This window comes from Hypanus sabinus, chromosome 6 (genome assembly GCF_030144855.1).
Source record: "Hypanus sabinus isolate sHypSab1 chromosome 6, sHypSab1.hap1, whole genome shotgun sequence".
NCBI classification, from domain to species: domain Eukaryota; kingdom Metazoa; phylum Chordata; class Chondrichthyes; order Myliobatiformes; family Dasyatidae; genus Hypanus; species Hypanus sabinus.
In genome coordinates, this window is record NC_082711.1 from 101,497,939 (window position 1) to 101,521,337 (window position 23,399).

A 23,399-nucleotide genomic window follows, 5' to 3' on the forward strand; every position below is an offset into this window, starting at 1 on the left:
TTTCTAGGAGCAATACAAATGCAGAGGATAGATACATCCCAAAGAAGCAGAACTACTCTAAAGGCAGGATCACAAGGCAAGTCAAAGCCAACATAAAAGCAAAAGACTGGGTATGTAATATATACAAAAAATAGTGGCATGTTACAGGATTGGGAAATTTTAAAAAACCAACAGAAGGCAATTAAAAACAACTTAAAGGGGTGAAAAGATGAAATATGAAGGTAAGCTAGCCAATAATATCAAAAATGGTACCAGAAGTTTTTTCAGATATATGAAGAGTAAAAGAGAGGCGAGAGTAGATATTAGATGGTTGGAAAATGATGTTGGAGAGATAGTAATGGGGGACAAGGAAATGGCAAATGAACTGAATACAAATTTTCCATCAGTCTTCACCATGGAAAACACTAGTAAAATGCTCCTCTCCCTTCCTATGGTCTTCCGTCATCTCCTATCAGATTACCCCATTCTTCAGCCCTTTATCTCTTTCACCTGTGAATTTTCCAGCCTTTTACTTCACAACCTCCACCTCTCCCAGTTTCACCTATCATCTGCCCCTGTGTAATTCATCCTCCCCTCCCCCCACCTTCTTACCCTGATTTCTCCCCTTCATTTCCAGTCCTGATGAATGTTCTCAGCCTGAAATATCGACTGTTTACTCTTGTCCATGGATGTTGCGCGGTCTGCTGACTTTCTCCAGCATCCTCAGTGTGTTGCTTTGGATTTCCAGCATAAAGATTTTTTCATGTTTGACGTACTAGTAGTATGCTGGACATTCGAGAGTGTCAAGGGGCCAAAGTAAGTGCACTTGCTGTCACTAGGCAGATGGTGTTCGGATGTTCATACTGTAAAGTCTGAAAGTAGATAAGTCACCTGAACCAGATTGACTAAACCACAGCATTCTTAAAGACATAGCTGAGCAGATCATGGAGGCATTAGTAATGAGCTTTCAAGAATCAATCAGTCTGGCTTGGTTCCAAAGCACTAGAAAATTGCAAATCTCGCTCCCCTTCTCAACAAGGAAGGGAAACAGAAGAAAGGAAATAATAGGGCAGTCAGCCTGACCTCAGTGGTTGGGGAGATGTTGGAGTCAATTGTTAAGCATGTGGCTTCAGGATACTTGAAGGCACGTGCCAAAATCGGCCAAAGTAAGCATGGCATCCTTAAGGGGAAATCTTCCTGATAAATCTGTTGGATTTATCCTGTTTCCTTTTCTCTTCACCATCTACACCTCGGACTTCAACTACAACACAGAGTCTTGCCATCTTCAGAAGTTTTCTGATGACTCTGCCTAGTTGGATGCATCAGCAAGGGAGATGGGGCTGAGTACAGGGCTACGGTGGGAAATTTTGTCACATGGTGCGAGCAGAATCATCTGCAGCTTAATGTGAAAAAGACTAAGGAGCTGGTGGTGGACCTGAGGAGGGCTAAGGCACCGGTGACCACTGTTTCCACCCAAGTGGTCGGTGTGGACATGGTGGAGGATTACATACACTTGGGGATACGAATTGACAATAAACTGGACTGGTCAAAGAACACTGAGACTATCTACAAGAAGGGTCAGAGCCATCTCTATTTCCTGAGGAGACTGAGGTCCTTTAACATCTGCCGGATGATGCTGAGGACATTCTACAAGGCTGTGGTGGCCAGTGCTATTATGTTTGCTGTTGTGTGCTGGGGCAGCAGGCTGAGGGTAGCAGACACCAATAGAATCAACAAACTCATTCATAAGGCCAGTGATGTGGGGGTGGAACTGGATGTTCTAACAGTGGTGTCTGAAAAGAGGATGCTGTCCAAGTTGCATGCCATCTTGGATAATGTCTCCCATCCACTTCATAATGTACTGGTTAAGCACAGGAGTACATTCAGCCAGAGACTCATTCCACTGAGATGTAACACTGAGCGGCATAGGAAGTCATTCCTACCTATGGCCATCAAACTTTACAACTCCTCCCTCCAAGTGTCAGATACCCTGAGCCAATAGGCTGGTCCTGGACTTATTTCCACTTGGCATACTTAACTTATTATTATTTAATTATTTATGGTTTTATATTGCTATATTTCTACACTATTCTTGGTTGAGGCGGCTGTAACGAAACCCAATTTCCCTCAGGATCAATAAAGTATGTCTGTCTGCCTGTCTGGACATCGTTGACGAAATAACAAGCAGGGTAGAAAAAGGAGAATTGAATGTTGCATATTTAGATTTTCAGAAGGCCTTTGACAAGGTGCTGCACATGAGGTTGCTAGACAAGTTAAGAGCCCAGGATACTATTAGTAATACTATTACTAATGGTAATATTACTATTGGTGATTGACAGGAGACAAAGATTGGGAATAAAGGTATCTTTACAGATTGGCTGCTGTTGACTAGTGGTGTTCCATAGGGTTCTATGTTGGGAACACTTCTCTTTGCGTTGTATGTCAATAATTTGGATTGTGAAATTTTGATGGTTTTGTGGCCAAGTTTGTGAACAATATGAAGGTAGATGGAGGGGTAGATTGTGTTGAGGAAGCAGAAAGGCTACAGAAGAACTTAGACAGATTAGGAGAATGGGCAAGAGGTAGCAGGTGGTATATATAAAGTGTTGTGAAGTATATACCCATGCACTTTGGTAGAAGCATAGACTATTTTCTAAATGGGGAGAAACTTGAAAAATCGAAGATCCAAAGGGATTTGGAGACCTTGTACAAGATTCCCTAACAGTTAATTTGCATGTTGAGTCGGTGGTGAAGAAGGCAAATGCATTCATTTCAAGAGGACTAAAATATAAAAGCAAGGAAGTGATGCTGAGGCTATATAAGGCAATGGTGATGCTTCACTTGGAGTATTGTGAGCTGTTTTGGGCCTCTTATTTAAGAAAGGATGTGCTGACTTTGGAACGGGTTCAGAGAAGGTTCTGGAGAAGATTCCGGGAATGAAAGAGTTATCATGTGAGGAGCATTTGATGGCTCTGGGCTTGTACTCAATGGAATTTAGAAGAATGAGAGGGGACCTCATTGAGAATGTTGAAACACCTCGATAATGTTGATGTGAAGAGAATGTTGCTTTCGGTGGTGGAGTCTAAGACCATAGGACACAGCCGCAATATAGAGAACACAGATTTAGAACACAGATGAGGAGGAATTTCTTTAGCCAGAGAGCAGTGAATCTGTGGTATTTGTTGCCACAGGCGACTGTGAAGGTGCATTTAAAGCAGAGGTTAATTAGTATTTGATTAGTCAGGACGTAAGAAGTTATGGAGAGAAGGCAGAAGATTGGGATTAAGGTGGAAATTGATCAGCCATGATGAAATGGCAGCACAGAGTCAATGGGCCTAATGGCCTAGTCTTATGGTTTATGCTCAAAGGAGGTGGAAGAGTGCTTACAGAGCTGCTTTGAGTTGTTGGGCTGGACAAGATTCAGGGATTCATCTTCAAGTCTGAATGAATACACCCAGTACCACAGCATAAAAGCTCTGGGACAACTTCTTCCACCAGGCCATCAGACTGCTTAATTCATGCTGACGTAATTGTATTTCTATGTTATATTGACTATCGTGTTGTACAATATTTATAATATTTATTATAAATTACTATAAATTGCACATTGCACATTTAGTCAGAGACGTAACAAAGATTTCTACTCATGTATATGAAGGATGTAAATAATAAAGTCAATTCAATTCAATTCAATTCGGTTGTAACCATCTTTATCAAAACCTGATTGCATGAGTTTGTGCCTTTGAGAATATACAAGACATTCCCAAATCAAAAGCCATGGAAGAACCAGGAGATTCATAGCTTGATGAGGGCTAGATCCGAGGCATTCTAGACCAGTAATCCAGGAATATGCAAAATGTCCTGGTATAATCTACAGACGGCTAACAGCTCTGACAGTATATGCAGGCCACTACTTCCTGCACAGGGAAACCTAACATCATGAAAATGCTGGAGGAACTCAACAGGCCTGGCAGCATCTATGGAAAAGAGCGAACAGTTGATTCTCACAGTCCTGGTGAAGAGTCTCGGCCCAATATGTCGACTGTTTACTCTTTTATGTAGATGCTGCCTGGCCTGCCGAGTTCCTCCATGTGAATTACTTTGATTTCCAGCGTCTACAGATTTTCTCTTGTTCATGAACGGCAGTGATGTTCAACACCTTTTATGTTCACTTTGAAAGGGAGAAAAAATTACATCTTTGTGAATTCCTGCAGCATCCAGTGACCATTTGATTTCTGTCTCAGAGGCTGATGCCAGAACATCTTTTAGGAGGGTGAACTCTCATAAGGCATCCAACCCTGATGGTGTACCCTGTAGATCTGTGAAAAAACATGCCAACCAACTGGCAGGAATGTTCAAGGAAACTTCAATCTCTCACTGCTGCAGCTGGACTTTCTCACCTACTTTAAAAGAGTGACAATCATACACAAGAAGTACAGGGTAAGCGGTCTCAATGACTCATCCAGTAGCACTCACATCTTTGGTGATGAAGTGCTTTGCAAGGATGGTCATGGCCAGAATCAACTCCTACCCTAGCAAGAACCTGGACCCTCTGCAATTTGCCTATCGCCATAATAGATCTACAGCAGATGCAATCTCATTGGCTCTCCACTCAGCTGTGGATCACCTTGACAATAGTAATATTTATTTCACGCTGCTGTTTACTGACTACAGTCAGCGTTCAACACAATCATGTCGTCAGTTCTAATCAGGAAGTTCCAAAACCTGGGCCTCTGTATCTCCTTCTGTAACGGAATCCTTGACTTCCTCACCGTGGGACCACAGTCTGTGCGGATCAAAAGTAACATCTCATTGCTGACAATCAGTACTGGCACACCTCAAGGATATTTGCTTAGCCCACTGCTCTAATCTCCTTACAACCATGATCGTGTGGCTAGGCACAGCTTATGCACTTTATAAATTTGCCAACGATACAACTAATGTTGGCAGAATTTCAGACGGAGATGAGAAGGTGAACATGAACAAGATGGATCAGTTGGTGGAGTGGTGTCGCAGCAAGAACCTTGCACTCAGTGTCATAAGAGCAAGGAATTGATTGTGGGTAAGGGTAAGGAATGGACTCCAGGGAACAGTTGCAAGTTCTTGGTTGTCAATATTTCTGAGGGCCTATCCTGAGCCCAACCCATAGATGCAATTGCAAAAAAAAAGGGACAACAGCAGCTATATTTTATTAGGATTTCGAGAAGAATTTGTATGTCACCAAAGGCCCTCACAAGTTTCTACAGATGTACTGTAGAGAGCAACCTAACTGATTGCATCACTGTCTGGTATGGACGGGCCTCGGTATAGGATCAAAACAAGGTGCAAAAATTGTAACCTCCCCATCATTGAGGACACCTACGAAAGGTGGAGCCTCAGAAAGATGGCATCCATCAGTAAGGACCTCCATCACCCAGGACATGCCCTCTTCTCTGTGTTATCATTAAGGAGGTTCAGGAATCTGAAGACACACACTCATTGTTTCATAAACAGCATCTTCCCATCCACGATGTGATTTCTGAATGGACAAGGAACACATGAACACTTCCTCAGTACTTTTCCCTTTCTTTTTGCACTAATTTAATTAGTTTATTAATCTATTTATTCATTTAGTACAGCACAAAGTAGGTTCTTCTGGCCACAATTAAGAAATAAGGGGTAATAATTATTGTAATTCACATCTTTATTATTATGTATTGCAATGTACTTCTGCCATAAAATAACAAATTTCATCATATACAGGTATGCCAGTGATACTAAACCTATCTATCACATTGTCTTCTTGCTCTGGCAACCCACTCTTTCTGGAACCAAAGGATATCTCCTTCAGGTTGTATATGCCTAATGATAACTATCAGGGATCCAACAGCTCAAGGAAAGTCCAGTGACAAGCACTTGTGTCATTTAACTGTATACTCGAGGAGCCTGAATAAATTCCTATACAGGCCTAGGATCCGTGCAGTGCGGATTGTGCAGGATATTGCCCTCTGTGTGGTGCTTTGCAGCAGTGAGGCTTGGACATGCAAAAGGCACAGAACGGTGCTCATCCTCACTTACAAATTAGTCGGCCACTGAAACTGTATCACTGCTCCCACTTGGCAATGCATCAGTTCCTGTTTTGCCATCAATCCACAGAGAACAAAAATGATCAAGGCAAGCAAGTTTTAGAGATAAGTAATATATGCATTAGTCAAAATTACAGCCAAAAACCAGTTATTTAAAATTATGTATGTTGTCCATGTGCATTTACTTTTACAAGAATTCAAATGTGAGGCATCCCTTCGGGCATCTTCAAAGTTAGAAGGAGGTTGTTCAAACTGCTGATGTCTTCTTCGCTTTGAAGCTTTTGAGTGTCTGCTGCCTGTCCAGCTGTTGAGGGTTGGATTCACCTATGAAATAGTTTAAAGCAGACTTGGATTGTGTGGGGCTGGAAGGGCTTTTTCAGACAGAACAGACAGAAAGTGGAGGTGTTTGAGCTAACACTCCTGTGGCCGTTAATTCTCTCATCCTTCTCAGAGCTTACCTCCACTTTCCCTTTGTTATAGACTAACACTCGGATGGCAGACCTCAATTGCAGACCGCCATTAAAGACTGCCACATATGTTGCTTCCTGCAGGTGACGGCTCTTTTGATGGCTGAAGACATCATCAGAAAGACCTGTGGCATCTTGCCTTTCATATTCAAGAAGGCTTCCTTCAATCTCCAAGCTTACCCACTGCAGCAAGGATACCTACCAGTACATTGTCTGTTGTTTGCTGCAGCGCTGGAAGTCTCCTGTTCACTGAAGGCCCAAATATGTAGCATTCACATTCATCTGTGTAGAGCTTTAGGCACCAGTACCCACTGGCAGGGACTGCTGATCATCTGCTTTTCCTCCCTTGTGATGTCAAGCGCCACTTGGAAATCTGCTTGAAAAATTATCGTACAAGTCCTGGATTTTGTAATAGTGTGCCCCAGCAGAAGATTCTGCATCACATCTTGCAGGGTGCATGAAGGGTGTTAGGGAGATTCAAAATTTGAATTAGTACGATGACGTTAATAAATTTCCAGATGATTATTATGTGCTGGTGACTCAAGGTCAGCACTGATGAGTGTTCGATTCCTTGTGGCTGGATGTGATTGAATTCTGACTCCAAATAGACGTGAAAGCCCCACATTACATAGCTGTGTATTCAGACATTTTGTGCATCTCTACTGCTGTATCATCTGGAGGATAAGTTGCCCTGCCTCTCCTTGTTTCTGTATCTGGTTTTGCCTGGAAGGATGGAAAAACAGAAACAAATGTTGAATGATCAAGTGAATGGGAAGTTTTTTTAAAAGTATTAATGAAGAAAAACATTATGTTATATAAAAATGAAGTGAACATCTGTCGTGTCTGGACAGACGAGGATATATTAAGATGCATAGACAAGAGAAAGGGGTATTAATGCAGTGTGACTTTCAGTCTGGGAAAAGGTCTGCTGGAGTAAGCTTACAGAATAGATGGAACACAAGTAACTGTAATGAAATGCATGTAAGAATAAGGTGAATGTCCCACGATAACTGACATTTCTGATCTGATAAGGTTGTTAAGCTACTTTTTGAATTGCAATATTGTCTTTGAATTTAAATTCTTTTGTACAATTTCTTGAATCATTAAAGTTTGTGAAAACGTTAGCCTCTTCCCAAAACTGGTATTTGAATTGTTGTTTTGTGCTCAGGCCTGTGCCTCCATTCCAGGTGAAGGCAGATCCTAGTGGCTATTCCCCAGAACACAGTTGGGGTATTCAATGTCAAAATTACTAATGAAAATAGGTTTGGTCAACTTTAATTGTTTTCAAAGAAAAAGCTTGAGTAGAAATTTCAAATTTTATTCAGATAAAATTTGTATTGAACAATTCTTCATGCATGCACAAAAAAGAAGAAAGTTTTTTCAGGCAACAGTGGACAGTCTGTACTAACGTTCAATAACAATGACTTTTCTGTTTGAATAATACTTGATGACTTAAATAAACACAAAACCACAAGGGAACCAAAAATTGTCTCTTAACCCCAATGCGTATCACAGGTGGCGAGTGGAGAGATCAGTTGGCAGTTAGCAGAATATGAGACAAAACTTGATCCTATCTCAACTTTTTGTTATTATCAGGAGTAAGAATTCCTAGCTTTAACATCGTGCATTCTAACATTATTTTTTTTCATTCATTTCTAAATACCTCTGGTTATTTTTATAAACTTTGCCTTTACAAATTTCTTATGCTGGAGTTTTGATCTGCCAGTGGAGGCATCTCTTTAATTCTCTGATTGTAAATCTAAGATCCTCGTACAATTTCCTACATTTCAAATACATAAAGGCTATTGTAACTGTTGAACTAACAGTGAGTTCCTAACATTATTTCATTATTTATTTAAATTAAAAAAAGGAAAGAACAAGATAGCAGTTAGAACTTAACAAACACCATAGTACATCAAATCTTGTCATAACACAGCTGTGCAGGAGTGATCCGCGGTGAAAGTTAGCACATTTGTTTTAACCGTGGCCATAATACTGAAATTGGCTTATCAAAATAGACAAACAGAACAGAACTTCGTCAGTGGCTCAAAGTTATAGTGAAAGGATTGAAAAGATTGTGTGAGTTACTTACACAGATTTTTAAAAAAATAAATTAATGAGTGTAGGTTTGATCAAACTCAGTAGGCAGACCTAAATTTTTTTTTTAATTGGATAACCCTGTGACCCTTTGGCTAAAGACTCCAGCTACAGTGGTAATACAGCTTCCATTTATGAGGCACCTTTAATTCATCAGTTGCAAATCCAGGTCTGGTGGGAGTCTGACATTTCTGGGATGTAATCTCCTGTTTTCCTTTGAGGTGGATTTGACAATTCAGCAAGACAAAACTATACAAACAAATCAGCCTTCTTTCAGGACAATTGAAATATAAGTTGTGGTTGTTGCCTGCTCGTACATCTGAAAACATGTTATTCCTTGCTTCAAAACGGCTCAGAATTTGTCATATCTATCATTTAACTTATCAATATTATGGCTGTACAAAATATGAGCAAGAAATTGTCTAGGATGGAACAGAATTTGTGAATACTGGAAATATATGTATGTATTTTAAACATCAGAATTTGTGGTTTAATTTCCTCATAATAAATCCTTTTGTGGGCCTGGGGTATTTCATCCCATAAATAACTATCAGCTAATTAGCTATGCTCTGTAGGCAATATTTGATATTTAGTTTAGTTGGCTAGAAGTGATCTTTTTTCTCAGCTCCTGACATAGTCAGCTAGCAAGTCTTTGTTCAGCCAAGTTCAGGAATGTGGAAGTCCCAAATTTGCTAGCTGTTCTTCTGTCCCTGTCTCCACTTTAATACTAGCCTCTTTGTGGAGTTCAGGGTTGAAGTGCAAAGTTACTACAGTTCATTAGCCTTTACATTACGGAATCTGTGCTGGTTTATACTTATATTGAAGCTATGGCTGTTTATTTGAATGGAAATGATTGACTGAGAGGATACAGTTGGTAGAGTTGCTGCCTCACAGATCCAGTGGTCAGGGTTTATCTGTGCATCTGATGCCCTCTGTGTACAGGCATTGACTTCTCATCTGGTGAGAGGTTTGCCAACCTGCCCATTTAAATTCAGCAATTTTGTTAGCACTGAATCCCACACCATTAATATTCTCGGTGATACTATTGCCCAGAAACGTTACTAGACTAACAAGGTATAGTAATGCTGAATTATCCAATATTGGACTGTTCAGGAATCTTATCAACTGGCTCATTCATTATGAAATGAGAACAGGGAGGTCTCAAAGGACAAAAGTACATTTTAGTTAATTTATTTTGTTCTAATTGTTTTACTTGATTTAAACATTTTAATTGTGTTAGTAGTTATGCTTTGGGAGTTTTATTTTTTTTTAAAAAATTATATTTTAAAATGACACATTTGAAAGCCAGTTGTGCCAGGGCTGTCTATGAAAATTAAGTTTGTTCTGGCTTGACTACAGCAGTGTAGCTTATACTTTCAAAATAGATGTGAAATGGATATTGAGTGTTACTGTTGGGAGGATTTAGAGAGAGCCTATGGATTGCAGTGTTCCTTCATCTATACATTTATTCTTTTTTATACAGCATTAAAGACCATCTTTTCCGTGGTGTTGATTTTCAACTGTTTCAGCCAATATAAACTGAGCGTGTAGGTAATTACAATTGCCCAGGTTGCTTGCCAGCCATAGAGAAACCAGATGCAGACCATCTGTGATTTTGGAGTGAAAATGAAAATTGCAAAAGCTGGAAATACAAAATAAACTCAGAAAGTATTAGAAATATACAGAGGTCAGACCTCATACATCAAAGGGCAAACTTGTTTCAAGTCCGGGGTCCTTCATCAATACTGAAAATTGAAGGGTCCCAGAACTCAAGCATCTACACAGAAGCAGACTGACCTGCTAAGTGTTTCCAGCATTTACAATGTCAGTTGGTTGCAAAGAGAGCTGAGAGAATGTGATGAAATGTCTCACTCAGCTTATTAATTTCAGAAAATTTAGCAGATAAGCTATTTTCTGAATCATCTTATTGCTGAACAAACTATTCAAGCCCCTTGCTCTTTATTCTGCAGTACTAATTCCCAAGTTTATTTATTTTTGTTCAGTGAAATGCAGAGCAGAATAAGCCCTTCCAGCCCTTCGAGCTGTGCCATCAACAACCCCCGATTTAAGCCCAGCCTAGTCAGGGATCAATTTACAATGACCAATTAACCTACCAACCCCTACGTCTTTGGACTGTGGGAGGAATTCAGAGCAGCCAGAAGAAACCCACACGTTCCATGGGGAGGATGTGCAAACTCCTTACAGAGGTCGCCAGGATTCCAGTGCCCCGTGTTGTAGTAGCATGACACTAACTACTGTTCTACCATGACACCCCACAGTAGTGAGTTTCTTACTCTGCTTTTTCTAATAGTGTGTATTTTTCATCAGAATGATCATATCACTGAGGAGAACAAATGCTCATCAGTTATCCTGTCAAAACAAATTGGAGATTTTTACTGAATGGAAAATCCACATGCTTGAATTATCGTTACTCATTATTTATGGGCAAAATTCCACATAGGGTGTACAAGTCCATAAAACTAATCCTACAGCTTAAATATAGTTATCTACAACATTACACAGCTTTTTACTCTTCTGCTGTGATAACTGACTTCCCCCTGCTGGTTAGGAAAAAAACACTTATGACAAAATTCAGGAATGTATGTGTTCTAACTAAAACCAGATGAAAAACTAGTTTTATGAGAAACTACATGGCTGATATTTGTTGGTTACTAACAGCATACAGTCCCGTCTTTTACAAATTTCTAAAGGGGGAAAAATCCTTACCAAAATATACTATTAACAGGAAAATGGTAATTTTCTGTTATCATAAGAAAAAGGGGTAGGAGGTGGTACAATGATAATATTTAAAAAAAAACTTCTTGTGCGGTTTTTGGGAGGGAAAGGTTTAGTGCTCTAAGGGCAAAATGCAGGCAAATGGGCCCAGCTCATGAAGGCACCTTGGGCAAGCTGGGCCAAAAGGTCTGATCCCATACTCCAATATTCAATGACCCAATTCCTATTGATTTATCCCCATCCACGACATATTTCTGTTTGCATTAATAATATTCAAATTTAATATATCTGCCATAATGACAGGAGCAGTCGAAAGCAGAGCTTTTGTTAGTCTCCCTTTCAATGCATTCAATCTAATGGTTTTGAACTATTGGCTGGGAAGTTTTCTTTGTAAAGTGGAAGAAAAGCATAAGCTTGGAATTTCCGTAAGAGCAGTGGTACAGAGGCTGAACATTATTGCCATAACCTTGTTCCAAATGTGTGAAATTTTGTCATTTAAGTTGCTGGGTAAGTGTTCATATATGTAATAGAGATAGAGACTTTGCTTCGCACTAAGTAACCTTGATGCTCTCAGATTGAGAGATGAGGAATTGTAAAGCAAGCCTCAGATTTGGAGCCCTATTGGCAATGGCAATTAGATACTATTTGTCTTTTTCCTTCACTATTGCATTTCCAGTTTAAAGGATAAAGCAGATGTAGATCCTGTTAATCTAACTGAGAGCATTTGGTTAAAGTTTCAAGAAGTTGCCTGTAAAACAGCTCAAGAAATAAAACATTCAAGATCAGGAGGGCTGGCTCCCCAACACGCCATGAATCCTGGTGAATAGATTTGGATCAAAATAGCGATTAGAAAGGTGAAGCTATTCGCATTTAAGAGGAATAGAGACCAGGGAACTGCAGATTCAGTCCTGATTGCTGATACCCCATTTTAATTTTGACAGAATCATTCAGCAGACTCTTTTATGTTGGTAGATTTTTGATTAGCTCATATAATCAATTTTTCTGGATTATACCAGTTCCTTTCACAATAATACAGCTCACAGCAGCTGTTGACAGAATTGCTATAGCGCCATCACTTGATTTAAAGTGGTAATGTGGATATTAGCTGTGATAAATCAACACAGGTTCCTTTTCTACCATAGAAAGAAGCCATTGTTCCAGGTTCCTATGGTGGAATTTCAGAATTGCCAGGATTAACATTTTTAATCTCATTAGTAGTAGTTTTGACTTTCTCATGTCCCATGAATCTAAGGGTGATTGAAATTTTAAAGGACAGTGATTAATTTTATTAATTAAGGTATTTTGTTCATATGGTCAAATATTTAAGTTCAGTTTCTGCAGTCATAAAACAAGCATCATTTTCCTATGAAGGTTTCAAAGGTACATTTAATGCCAGAGAAATTTATACAACATTATCCTGAAATGCTTTTTCTTTGCAACCATCCACAAAACAGTGGAGTGCCCCCAAAGAGTGAATGACAGTTAAATATTAGAACCCCAATGTCCGTCCCCCCCCCCCCCGCAGCTCCCCTCCCTCCCGCACATAAGCGGCGGCAAAGCGACATCCCCCATCCCCCACCAGCAGAAAAAAAGCATTGACACCCGCAAGAGCAAGACAACAGCAAAGACACAGACTTGCAGTACTTCAAAGACTGCTTGTTCACCTGGTATTTGACATACCACAGGCTCCCTCTCTCCCTAATAAGTGAGAAAGAGGTGTCTCCATTTCACATTGAAAGGGGCGATATAACGAACAACTCACTGGTTTACTGCGTTAAAAGTCCATTGTGTTGCTTTTTCTGAGCTCTGTGCCCAAAGATCTCGAGTCTCTGGGCACATAGCCAGAGATCTTCCATCTCCAATGACACACTGTTCTCCTGCAGAGGCACCGACCTCCTATCCCCCCAACTCCAGAGCCATGAAATCTCGGTCCTCCGAAGGCGAGAGAAGCTCTTGGGCTGAGCCCTTGGCGTGACAAACAACGGCCATTCATGAAACGCGAGAGCGGGTCCCATTCCCGCAAAGAACCATAGTCAGTGTGTAACTCCAGGTCAGGGTCTTCAAAAGGACCCTGAAAGAGAAAAATAGAGATATTAAAGATGGAAGTAGAACTGTTTCTGAAGATGTGAGCAAAGGAGTCGCCAAGTAATTTGGTCATTAAACAAGCAGTAAAGTTTAATGTGGTATTTGTTTTTGAGTGATTTACTGCTTTCACAGATTGTGTGGTTCACAGCCTTCACTTTGGTAAAAGAAAGGTTGGTGATGTCTTTTCAGTACCATGAGATGTCTGCTTTAGGTGATCCCTGTTGCAAAAAGACATAAACAGGCAGGGATTACTCCTGCCCGATAGTTTCTCCCCTTTTCTATTCCCCGGAGGGTTGTAGAGGTTCAGTCATTGATTTCCCTCAGAACAAGAAGCAATAGGTTTCTGGGCAGTAAGGGAATTGAGGGATGTGAGATTAGCGCAGGAAAACGATTGAAGACAAGCCACAATTTTGAAGAATGACTGAGCAGGTTTGAAGAGCCAGCTAGTCTTTCTGATGCTCCTAATTTCTGTATTCTTGTGGTTATCTATAAATATTTATAGCATTCAGTGCATGCATGCAAAATATTTCTCTTAATTTCTTAGGCACTATAATGCATAAAATACAGATATCTTAATCACAGCAATTAAGACAATAATGTTGATGACATTTCCATTTGCCATTGTCTAGAACAGTCACAAGTTATGTATTACAATGTTTTATTTACATTAATATTGATGCAAGATCTGGTATCTTCTGAAACATTCTAACTCATACTTTTGTTTCCAAATTGAGGAGCTTGTGCATGTTCTACCTTAACTACGGGCTGTGGGCATTACTTGCTCATCACTTACTTTGTGCTGTGTGTCTAGTGGATTAAATGCACTCTTCAATTATCTCTCTCTCTCAAAGATAAAATAATTGCATTGCTCTATCCAGCTGATTAAACCCTGAAAGCATATATTGGAAAGGATACTTCTTCATCTGTTATGCTTGGAAATAATTCTCTTCGCCATGCACGTAATAGCATTATAATCAGTAATCAGTTGTGGAATTAAAGTAAACCTTTAAAGTTAATGTAGTTTCCTGGCATAGCTTTTGCCTCAAAGTTTCCATCAAGAGCAGGGAATTCTGCTTATCACTGAGACTTAGTAGAAAACCTCAGGTGTGCGAGTGCAACTTTAAAATTGACCGAGGGTGAAGTTCTTCGGTGGACCTAGGACTTTGCATCAGGATCACGGTCTCATTATCTGCAACAATACTGCACTGAAGGAGACTATTTATGCTACAATAAATATCCTGCCCTCCTCTCTATCCAATTAACACGCTCACCTGTACAATTCCTTCGGCCTTTCTGACATTGCTGAAACCTGTACTCAAATATCGAATAGGGATTATTTACAGGTATCATCCAAGTCCGGATAAAGCATTCTTACTGGTACCTCATACCTGTGAATAATATATGTTGTATATATGAACCAAGAGTTTGAGTTTTGTGTAATAATCATCATGGATAAAGAATCAATATAAAGTATTATACATATAATTACTCCAGTTCATTTACATCATATATATCACCTGTTTCATAATTTATATCATCTATTAAAAATCAGGTTCACTATAACTAAATATATTGAGATATGTCTAATAACCTGAATAACCTGAACTTCTGGAATAACAATAATGTGAGCAGCTGGCATGAAACCTGTGTAATTTTTTTAGTTTCAGACGCTTTGAAGTGAGGTGGTGCCTGATGAAACTGGAAGTGATTCTAATTAACCAAGCATAACATTTGCGGTCAGGAAATACTGCTCACAAAAGTAATAAGCACAAGATAGCCCTTTCCACCTTTCCACAAAAGTTTCTTTGCAACTGGCTGCAGTAAGCAGCATAAACTTCATAATCTGTTTAAGGAGAGTTTTGCTTTGAGAGTACAGTATTATATACTTTAGATCTTGGGAGATTACTGGAACTTTTTAAAATTCCATTGAACTATATTTGTTTTAATTTCACTGAGGATGGAAATTTCAAAAGAAACCCTTGTGATTCAAGCTATTTCGCAATTCTTCTTTAAGCCTGGCATAAAAGATTCCCGGCCCAGCATCTTCCATTCCCACAAGACATAGAAGCAGAATTAGGCCACTCAGCCCATCGTGTCTGCTCTGCCATTCCATCATGGCTGATTTATCATCCCTCTTAACCCCATTCATCTTCCTTCTTCCATAATCTTTGATGCCCTGAATAAAAGAGCTGATCAACCTCTGCTTTAAATATACCCTACGATGTGCCCTTCACAACCATCCTTGACAATGAATTCCACAGTTTACCACCCTCTGGCTAAAGAAATTCCTTTTCATCTCTGTTCTCAATGCCCTTTATTCTGAGTTTGTGCCCTCTGGTCCTAACCTCACCCACTGAAAGAAACATCCTCTTCACACCCACTCTATCCAGACCTTACAATATTCAATATTTGATAGAATTCAATGAAAATCGCGGTCATTCTAAGTGCCAGAGGGTACAGGTCCAGAGCCAGCAAATGGACTTCATACATTAACCTTTTCATTGCTGAAATCATCCTTGTGAACCTCCTCTGGAACCTCTCCAATGCCAGCACATCTTTTCTCAGAGAAGTGGCCCAAAACTGCTCGCAATACTTCAAGTGTGACCTGACCAATGTCTTATGAAGCTTCTGCATCACATCCTTGCTCTTATATTCTAGTCTTTTCAAAATGAATGCTAACAGTGTATTTGCCTCCCTTATCACTGACTCAACCTGCAAATCAACCTTTAGGGAATACTGCACAAGGTCTCTCAAGTCCATTTGCTCCTCTGATTTTTGAATTCTCTCCCTGTTTAGAAACAATCTAGAACTTTATTCCCTCTACCAAAGTGCATGACCATACACTTCCCTGCGCTATATTCCATCTGCCACTTCTTCGCTCGTTCTCCCAATCTGTCCAAGTCCTTCAGTAGACTCCCTGCTTCCTTAACACTACCTGCCCTACCTGTAACTTTGGCTACAAAACCTTTAATTCTGTCATCCAAATCACTGACATCTAATTAAAAAGAAGCAGTCCCAATACTGACCCTTGCAGAACACCACTTTTAACTGGCAGCCAACCAGAATAGGCCACATTTATTCTTTGTCTCTTGCCAATCAGCCAATCTTCTAATCATGCTAGTATCCTTCCTGTAATGCCATGGGCTCTAATCTTGTTTAATAGCCTTATCTGTGGCACCTTCCTTCTCAAAGGCCTTCTGAAAATCCAAGTAAACAACATCCAAAATGCTGCATGAACTCAGCCGGTCAGGCAGCATCTATGGAAAAAAGTACAGTCGACATTTCGGGCTGAAACCTTTGGCATGACAGCAGAAACCTTCTTTCCCTCTTGAAGAGTGGAGAGACATTTGCAATTTTTTCAGTCCTCCGGAACCATTCCAGAATCTAGTGATCCTTGAAAAATCATTACTAATGCCTCCACAATTTCTTCAGCTAGCTCTTTAGAACCATGGGCTGTAGTCCATCTGGACCATGTAACTAACCTGCCTTCAGACCTTGCACCTTCTCCTCAGTAACAGCAACTACTCTCATTTTTGCCCCAGAATACTTAAGTTTGTCTGCTATTTCTTTGTCCCCCATTACTACCTCTCCAGTATGAGTTTTCATGGTCCAATATCCACTTTTGCTTCCTTTTTACTCTTTCTATATCTTATAAAACTTTTGGTATCCTCTTTGATACTTTTGGCTGATTTACCTTCATAATTCTTCTTTTATCTCCTTATGGTTTTATTTAGTTCTTTTCTGTTGGTTTTTAAAAGCTTCCAAACCTTCAAACCTCTCACTATTTTTTGCCCTATTATACATTCTCTCTTCTGATCTTATGCTGTGTTTCACTTCCCCTGTGAAGACCCAATGAACTAGCCTCCACAGCTGCCCATGGCAATTAATTCCACAGATTCACCGCTGTCTGGCTAAATAATTTCTTCCTCATCTCTGTTATTAATGGACATCCCTCTATTTGAGTCTTTGCCCTCTGGTCCTAGATTCCCCCAATGTAGGAATCATCCTCTCCATATCCATTGTATCTAGGCCTTTCAACATTCTATAGATTTCAATGATATCCCCCTCATTTTCCTAAAATCCAATGAGTACAGGCCCAGGGCCATCATACCTTCCAAACCCCTTCATTCCTGGAAACATTCTCGCGAACCTCCTCTGAACCCTCTCCAATGCCACGGCATCCTTTCTTAGATAAGAGCCTCAACACTGTTCATTATACTTGAAGTGAGACCTTACCAGTGCATTCAAAAAACCTTAGTATTACATCCTTGCCTTTATATTCTAGTCCTGTCAAAATGAATGACCATAAGACCATAAAATGTTGGGGCAGAATTAGACCATTTAGCCCATCAAGTCTGCTCTGCCATTCGATCTGATCCATTTTCCTCTCAACTGCATTCCCTTGCCTTCTCCCCATAGTCTTTCAAATCCAGACTTATCAAGGATCCATCAACCTTTGCCTTAGATACTCTCAATGACCATGCCTCCACAGATATCGGTGGCAATGAATTCCACAGATTCACCACCCACAGTCTAAAGAGGTTCCTCTGCATCTCCACTCTAAATGGATGCCCCTCAATAGTGAGGTTACTCCCTCTGGTCCTAGACTCCCCCACTATTGGAAACATCTTCTCCACATCCACTCTATCTAGGCATTCAACATCTGATAAATTTCAATGAGACACTCCTTCATTCTTCAAAATTCCACCAAGTACAGGCACAGACCTTTTGCAACATTCCTGCTTCCTCAACACCAGCTGCTACCCCACCTACCTTCCTATCATCCACAAACTTGGCCACACAACCATCAATTCCATCAATTGAATCATAGACATATAACATATGAAGAAGCAATCCCAACACCAACCCCTCTGGAACATCAGTTGTCAAGGGCAGCCAACCAGAAACAGCTCTCTCTATTCCCAGTCTTTGCCACCTGACAACCAGGAAATCCTGTGTCCCTAGTAGTCTCTTTCCTGTAATGCCACGATCTCTTATCTTGTTCAGCAGTCTCATGTATGCACCTCATCAAAGGCTTTCTGAAAATCCAACTGCACAACATCCAAATTTCCTTTGTCTATCCTGCTTGTTATTTCTTCAAAAAATTCCAAAAGATTTATCAGGCAAGATTTCCCCTTGAGGAAACTATGCTGACTCTGCCCTATTTTATCATGTGCCCCCAAGTACCCTGAGACCTCATCCTTAACAGTCAACCCCAACGTTTTCCCAGCCACTGAAGTCAGGCTAATCAGTCTTTAATTTCCTTTTGCCTCTACCCCTCCTTGAAGAATGGAGTGACACTTGCAATTTTCCAGTCCTCTGTGCGCGTGCCAGCATTGAGTGATTCTTGAAAGATCATTACTAATGCCTCAACAGTCTGTTCAGCTACCTCCTCCAAAACCCTGGGATGTAGTCTATCTGGTCCAAGTGACTTATCTACCTTTAGATCTTCCACCTTACCAAACACCTTTTCCCTAATAATAGTAATTGCAGTCACTCCTGCCCCTTGACACTCTCAAACTTTCAGCATACTGCTCGTGCCTTCCTCATTAGGCTGATATAAAATACTCACTTCATCCTCTATTTCCTTGTCCTTCATTACTGTCTCTCCAGCAGTCCAACTCTCATCCTCTTTCACTCTTTATATATCCAGAAAAAACATTTGGTATCACCTTTGATATTATTGGCTATCTTAACTTCATATTTCATCTTTTCCCCGTTATGACTTTTTAGTTGCCTTCTGTTAGGTTTTAAAACTTCCCCATTTTCTTAAATCCCAACTGATTTTTGCCCTGTTATATGCCCTTTCATTAACTTTTATGTTGTTTTTGTTTCCCCTCATTAGCTACAGTTGCATCATCCTGCCTTTAGAATACCTTTTTCTTCTATATGATGTGTCTATCCTGTGCCTTCCGAATTGCTCCCAGAAACTCCAGACTTAGCTGTTCTGTTGTCATCCCTGTTAATGTCCCCTTTTAATCAACTTTGGCCAGCTCTCCTCTCTGATGCCTCTGTAATTCCCTTTACTCCACTGTAATACCGATACAACTAACTTCAGCTTCTCCTTCCAAATTGCAGAATGAATTCCATCATATTCTGATCTCTATCTCCTTAGGGTTTCCTTAACTTAAGCTCCATTTCATTACACAACACCCAATCCAGAATAGCCATTCCCCTAGTGGGCTCACCCTCAAGCTACTCTAAAAAGCCATCTCATAGATATTCTTACACATTCTCTCTCTCCAGCACCGACCTTCTTTTCCCAATCTATCTGCATATTGAAATCCCCCATGACTATCATAACATTGCACTTATTACATGCCTTTTTGTATTTCCCATTGGAATTAATATCCCATGTCCTGGCTACTGTTCAGGGCCCTTTATATAAGTCCCATCAGGGTTTATTACCCTTGCAGTTTCTTAACTCTACCCACAGGGTCTTGCCTGTCTTACCTCAAAAGCTCCAAAACTCTATATGGTTGTAAAATAGTATCAAGCATCTCACTATACTATGCAATTGAGATTCATCTGAGATTGTTGAGGAGACCGAATGACTGTTCACCCTAGGTCTAATGTTTATTTATTCATCTACTTGGAGGTGTAATGGTGACCATTTTTGTCAAGCGTGCAGTTTGCCTTCCGTGTTAATTTTAAAAAGCTATGATTTTAAAGTATTGTAATATAATGCAAATGTGCACATCTGTTGAAAAAAATTAATAAAGTAAAATATAATGCAATATGAGACCTACCATTTTTAGCAAGTCTGTGAGGTGCTCTGTGTTTGAAGTTAATTATGATCAAATAGTGGTTTCCACCATAGAAAGCAAATGAAGACATGGATGCCCTGTTACTCAGCATCCTGCCTCTTTGTTATGTCTCTTGTTGCAGGGAATGGTGAATGTAAAGGAGGGAAATGCCAGTGCCACTTGGGCTGGCAAGGTGAAAGCTGTAACTGTTCTTCATCTCTGATGTCCTGCAAAACAGAGCAGGGTCAGATCTGCAGCGGAAGAGGAGTGTGTGTCTGCGGCAGTTGTCATTGCATTGACTCCAGAGCCTCTGGCCCTTTGTGCGAGCTTTGCCCAACGTGTGAAAGTTCCTGTGAACATAGCCGGTACGCTTGTGCAATTCTCATCTGTTCAGTTTCACACTTTTAACTGCAATATTAACTGAATTCGATTCATGCGGCACATTTCATAGCTGATGAGTACCTTACTCTTCTTATCAGCTCAGGCACATCAACTAAGTCAAAGTTCAAAGTAAATCTGTTATCAAAGCACTATACACTATCTTGAGATCAGTTTTCTTGCAGGCATTTACAGGAAAATTAGGAAATACAATCAAATTTATGGAAACTATAAAAACAAAGACTGACGAATGACCAGAGTGCAAATAATAAAAAATAAACCAATAATACTCACTCAGAGCTCTTGAAAGAGAGTCTCTAGGTTGTGGAATCAGTTCAATGCTGAGGTGAGTGAAGTTATCCACACTGCTTCAGGAGCCTGAGGTTGTTCAGTAATAACTGTCCCTGAACCTGTTGGTGTGGATCCTAAGGCTCCTGTACATCTTACCCGATGGTTGTAGCAAGAAGAGAGCATAGCCTGGATGATCGGTGTTTTTGGGTGATGAATGTTGCTTTCTCCATGTAAATGTGCTCACTGATGGCGAGGGATTTGCCTGTGATGGACTGGGCTGTATCATTCACTTTTTGTAGACATTTCCTTTCCCGGGTATTGGTGTTTCCATATCTGGCCGTGATGCAACTAGTCAAGATACTTTCCACTAAATCAGTAATGACTATAAATTTACATCAACAGTGAGCATACTACGTGAATAAAAGTAACTACGTTCCTTACCATAGCAAGAACTCTTAACTGTTGAACTCTCAAGTATTTAAACTATATTAAACAGAGTTTATAATTTAGTCTCCACATCAATTCCAGGATAATGAATAAGTGCACCAATTTATTTGTGAGATCTTGCAGATAGCGAGACAGAAGAGACATATAATTGTAATATAATTGCAAAGAAAGCACGACATCACCTCTACTTCCTCAGGAATCTGCGGAGATTTGGCATATCATCTAAAGTATTAGCAAACTTCTATAGAAGTGTGGTGGAAAGTGTGCTGTCTGGCTGAATTACAGCTTGTTATGGGAACACCAATGAGCACGAAATCATTCAAAAGGTAGTGGAACCAGCCCACTACATCACAGATAAAACCCTCCCAACCGTTGAGCATGTCTACATGAAACATTGTTGCAGAAAAGCAGCATCTATCCTCCAAGATCCTCACCACCCCAGGCCATGCTCTCTTCTCGCTGCTGGCATCAGATAGAAGGTACAGATTCCTCAGGACTCACACCACCCGATTCAAGAACTCTTATGACCCCTCAATCATCAGGCTTTTGAACAAAAGGGGAAGACTACACTTATTTAAGGACTCTTTTACCTTGTTATTTCATGCTCATTACTTATTGCTATTTATTTATATCTGCATTTGCACAGTTTGGTGTCCACTGATCCTGTTTACAGTTACTGTTCTATAGATTTGCTAAGTATGCTCACTGAAAAATAATCTCACGGTTGTATGTGGTGACATGTATGTACTCTGATAATAAATCTTACTTTGAACTTTGAAATTTGAGCCTTTGACATATCATTCCCAATGTCAAGCACGGTCTATCTCTATGCATGATTGTGTACTCTTATGAATTTCCTTTGAATTTCTCCCAATCCATTGCTGTAACTTCTAAACCAGTGCACCTTCAACATTGCAGCTCTCATTTATCATGTCCCCAATGCTGCTTCCAGAATGGCTGAAAACAGAATCGGGTTTACTATCATATGTCATGAAATTGGTTGTTTTGCAACAGCAGTATGGCACAAGTTATAAAATTTACCAAAAGTTGAAAAATATACAAATAGTCGGAAAAAGGAATAATGAGGTAGTGCTCATGGACTGTTCAGAAATCTAATGGTGGAGGGGAAGAAGATTTTCCTAAACCATTGAGTGTGTATCCTCAGGCTATTACATCTCCTCCCTGATGGTAGTAATCAGTAGAGATCACGTACTGGATGGTGAGGTGCTTAGTGATGGAGGTTATTTTCTTGCACAGCCTCTTGAAGGTGTCCTCAGTGGTGGGGAGAGTTGTGCCTGTGATGGAATTGGTGGAGTTTATAACCCTCTGCAGTCCCTTTTGACCCTCCACAATGGAGCGTCCATTCCAGGTGGTGATGCAACCAGTCAGAATGCTCGTCACCATACACCATACATAGTTTGCTAGGTCCTTTGGTTATGTACCAAGTCTCTACAGACTCCTAATGAAGTAGAGCCTTCTTCCTGATTGCATCAATGTGTTGGGCCCAATACCTGAAACGTTGATGCCCAGGAACTCAAAATTGCTCACCCTTTGCACAGTTGAACCCTCAATAACGACTGGTGCACATTCTCCCAAATTCTCACAAACAGTTGCTTGCTCTTGTTGACACTGAGTGCTCAACCAGCTGATTTATATCCTTGTACACCTCTCATTGAACATAGAAACATAAGAAATAGGAGCAAGAGTAGGCTATCTGGCCCATTAAGTCTGCTCTGCCATTCAGTAAGATCATGGCTGACCTGGCCATGGACTTATCTCCACCTACCTGCCTTTTCTCCATAACCTTTAATTCCCCTACTGTGCAAAAATCTATCCAGCCTTGTATTAAATATATTTACTGAGGTAGCCTCCATTGCTTCACTGGGCAGAGAATTCCACAGATTCACCACTCTTTGGAAAAACAGTTCCTCTTTATCTCCATCCTAAATCCACTCCCCCGAATCTTGAGGCTATGTACCCTAGTTCGAGTCTCACCTACCAGTGGAAACAATCCTGCCTCTATCTTATCTATCCCTTTCATAATTTTATAAGTTTCTACAAGATCTCCTCATATTCTTCTAAACTCCAGCGAGTACTGTCCCAAATTG

General features: G+C 40.3%; 1 protein-coding gene across 1 annotated transcript in view; it reads left to right on the top strand.

Moving 5' to 3' along the window:
- The window catches only part of itgb8 (integrin, beta 8), a 99,664-nt gene that overhangs the window by 61,626 nt on the left and 14,639 nt on the right, over positions 1 to 23,399 (top strand). Inside the window, exon 11 of the mRNA XM_059972674.1 lies at positions 20,318 to 20,540. Coding sequence (XP_059828657.1) covers positions 20,318 to 20,540 — 223 coding nt within the window. The remainder of the gene's footprint in view (positions 1 to 20,317; positions 20,541 to 23,399) is intronic.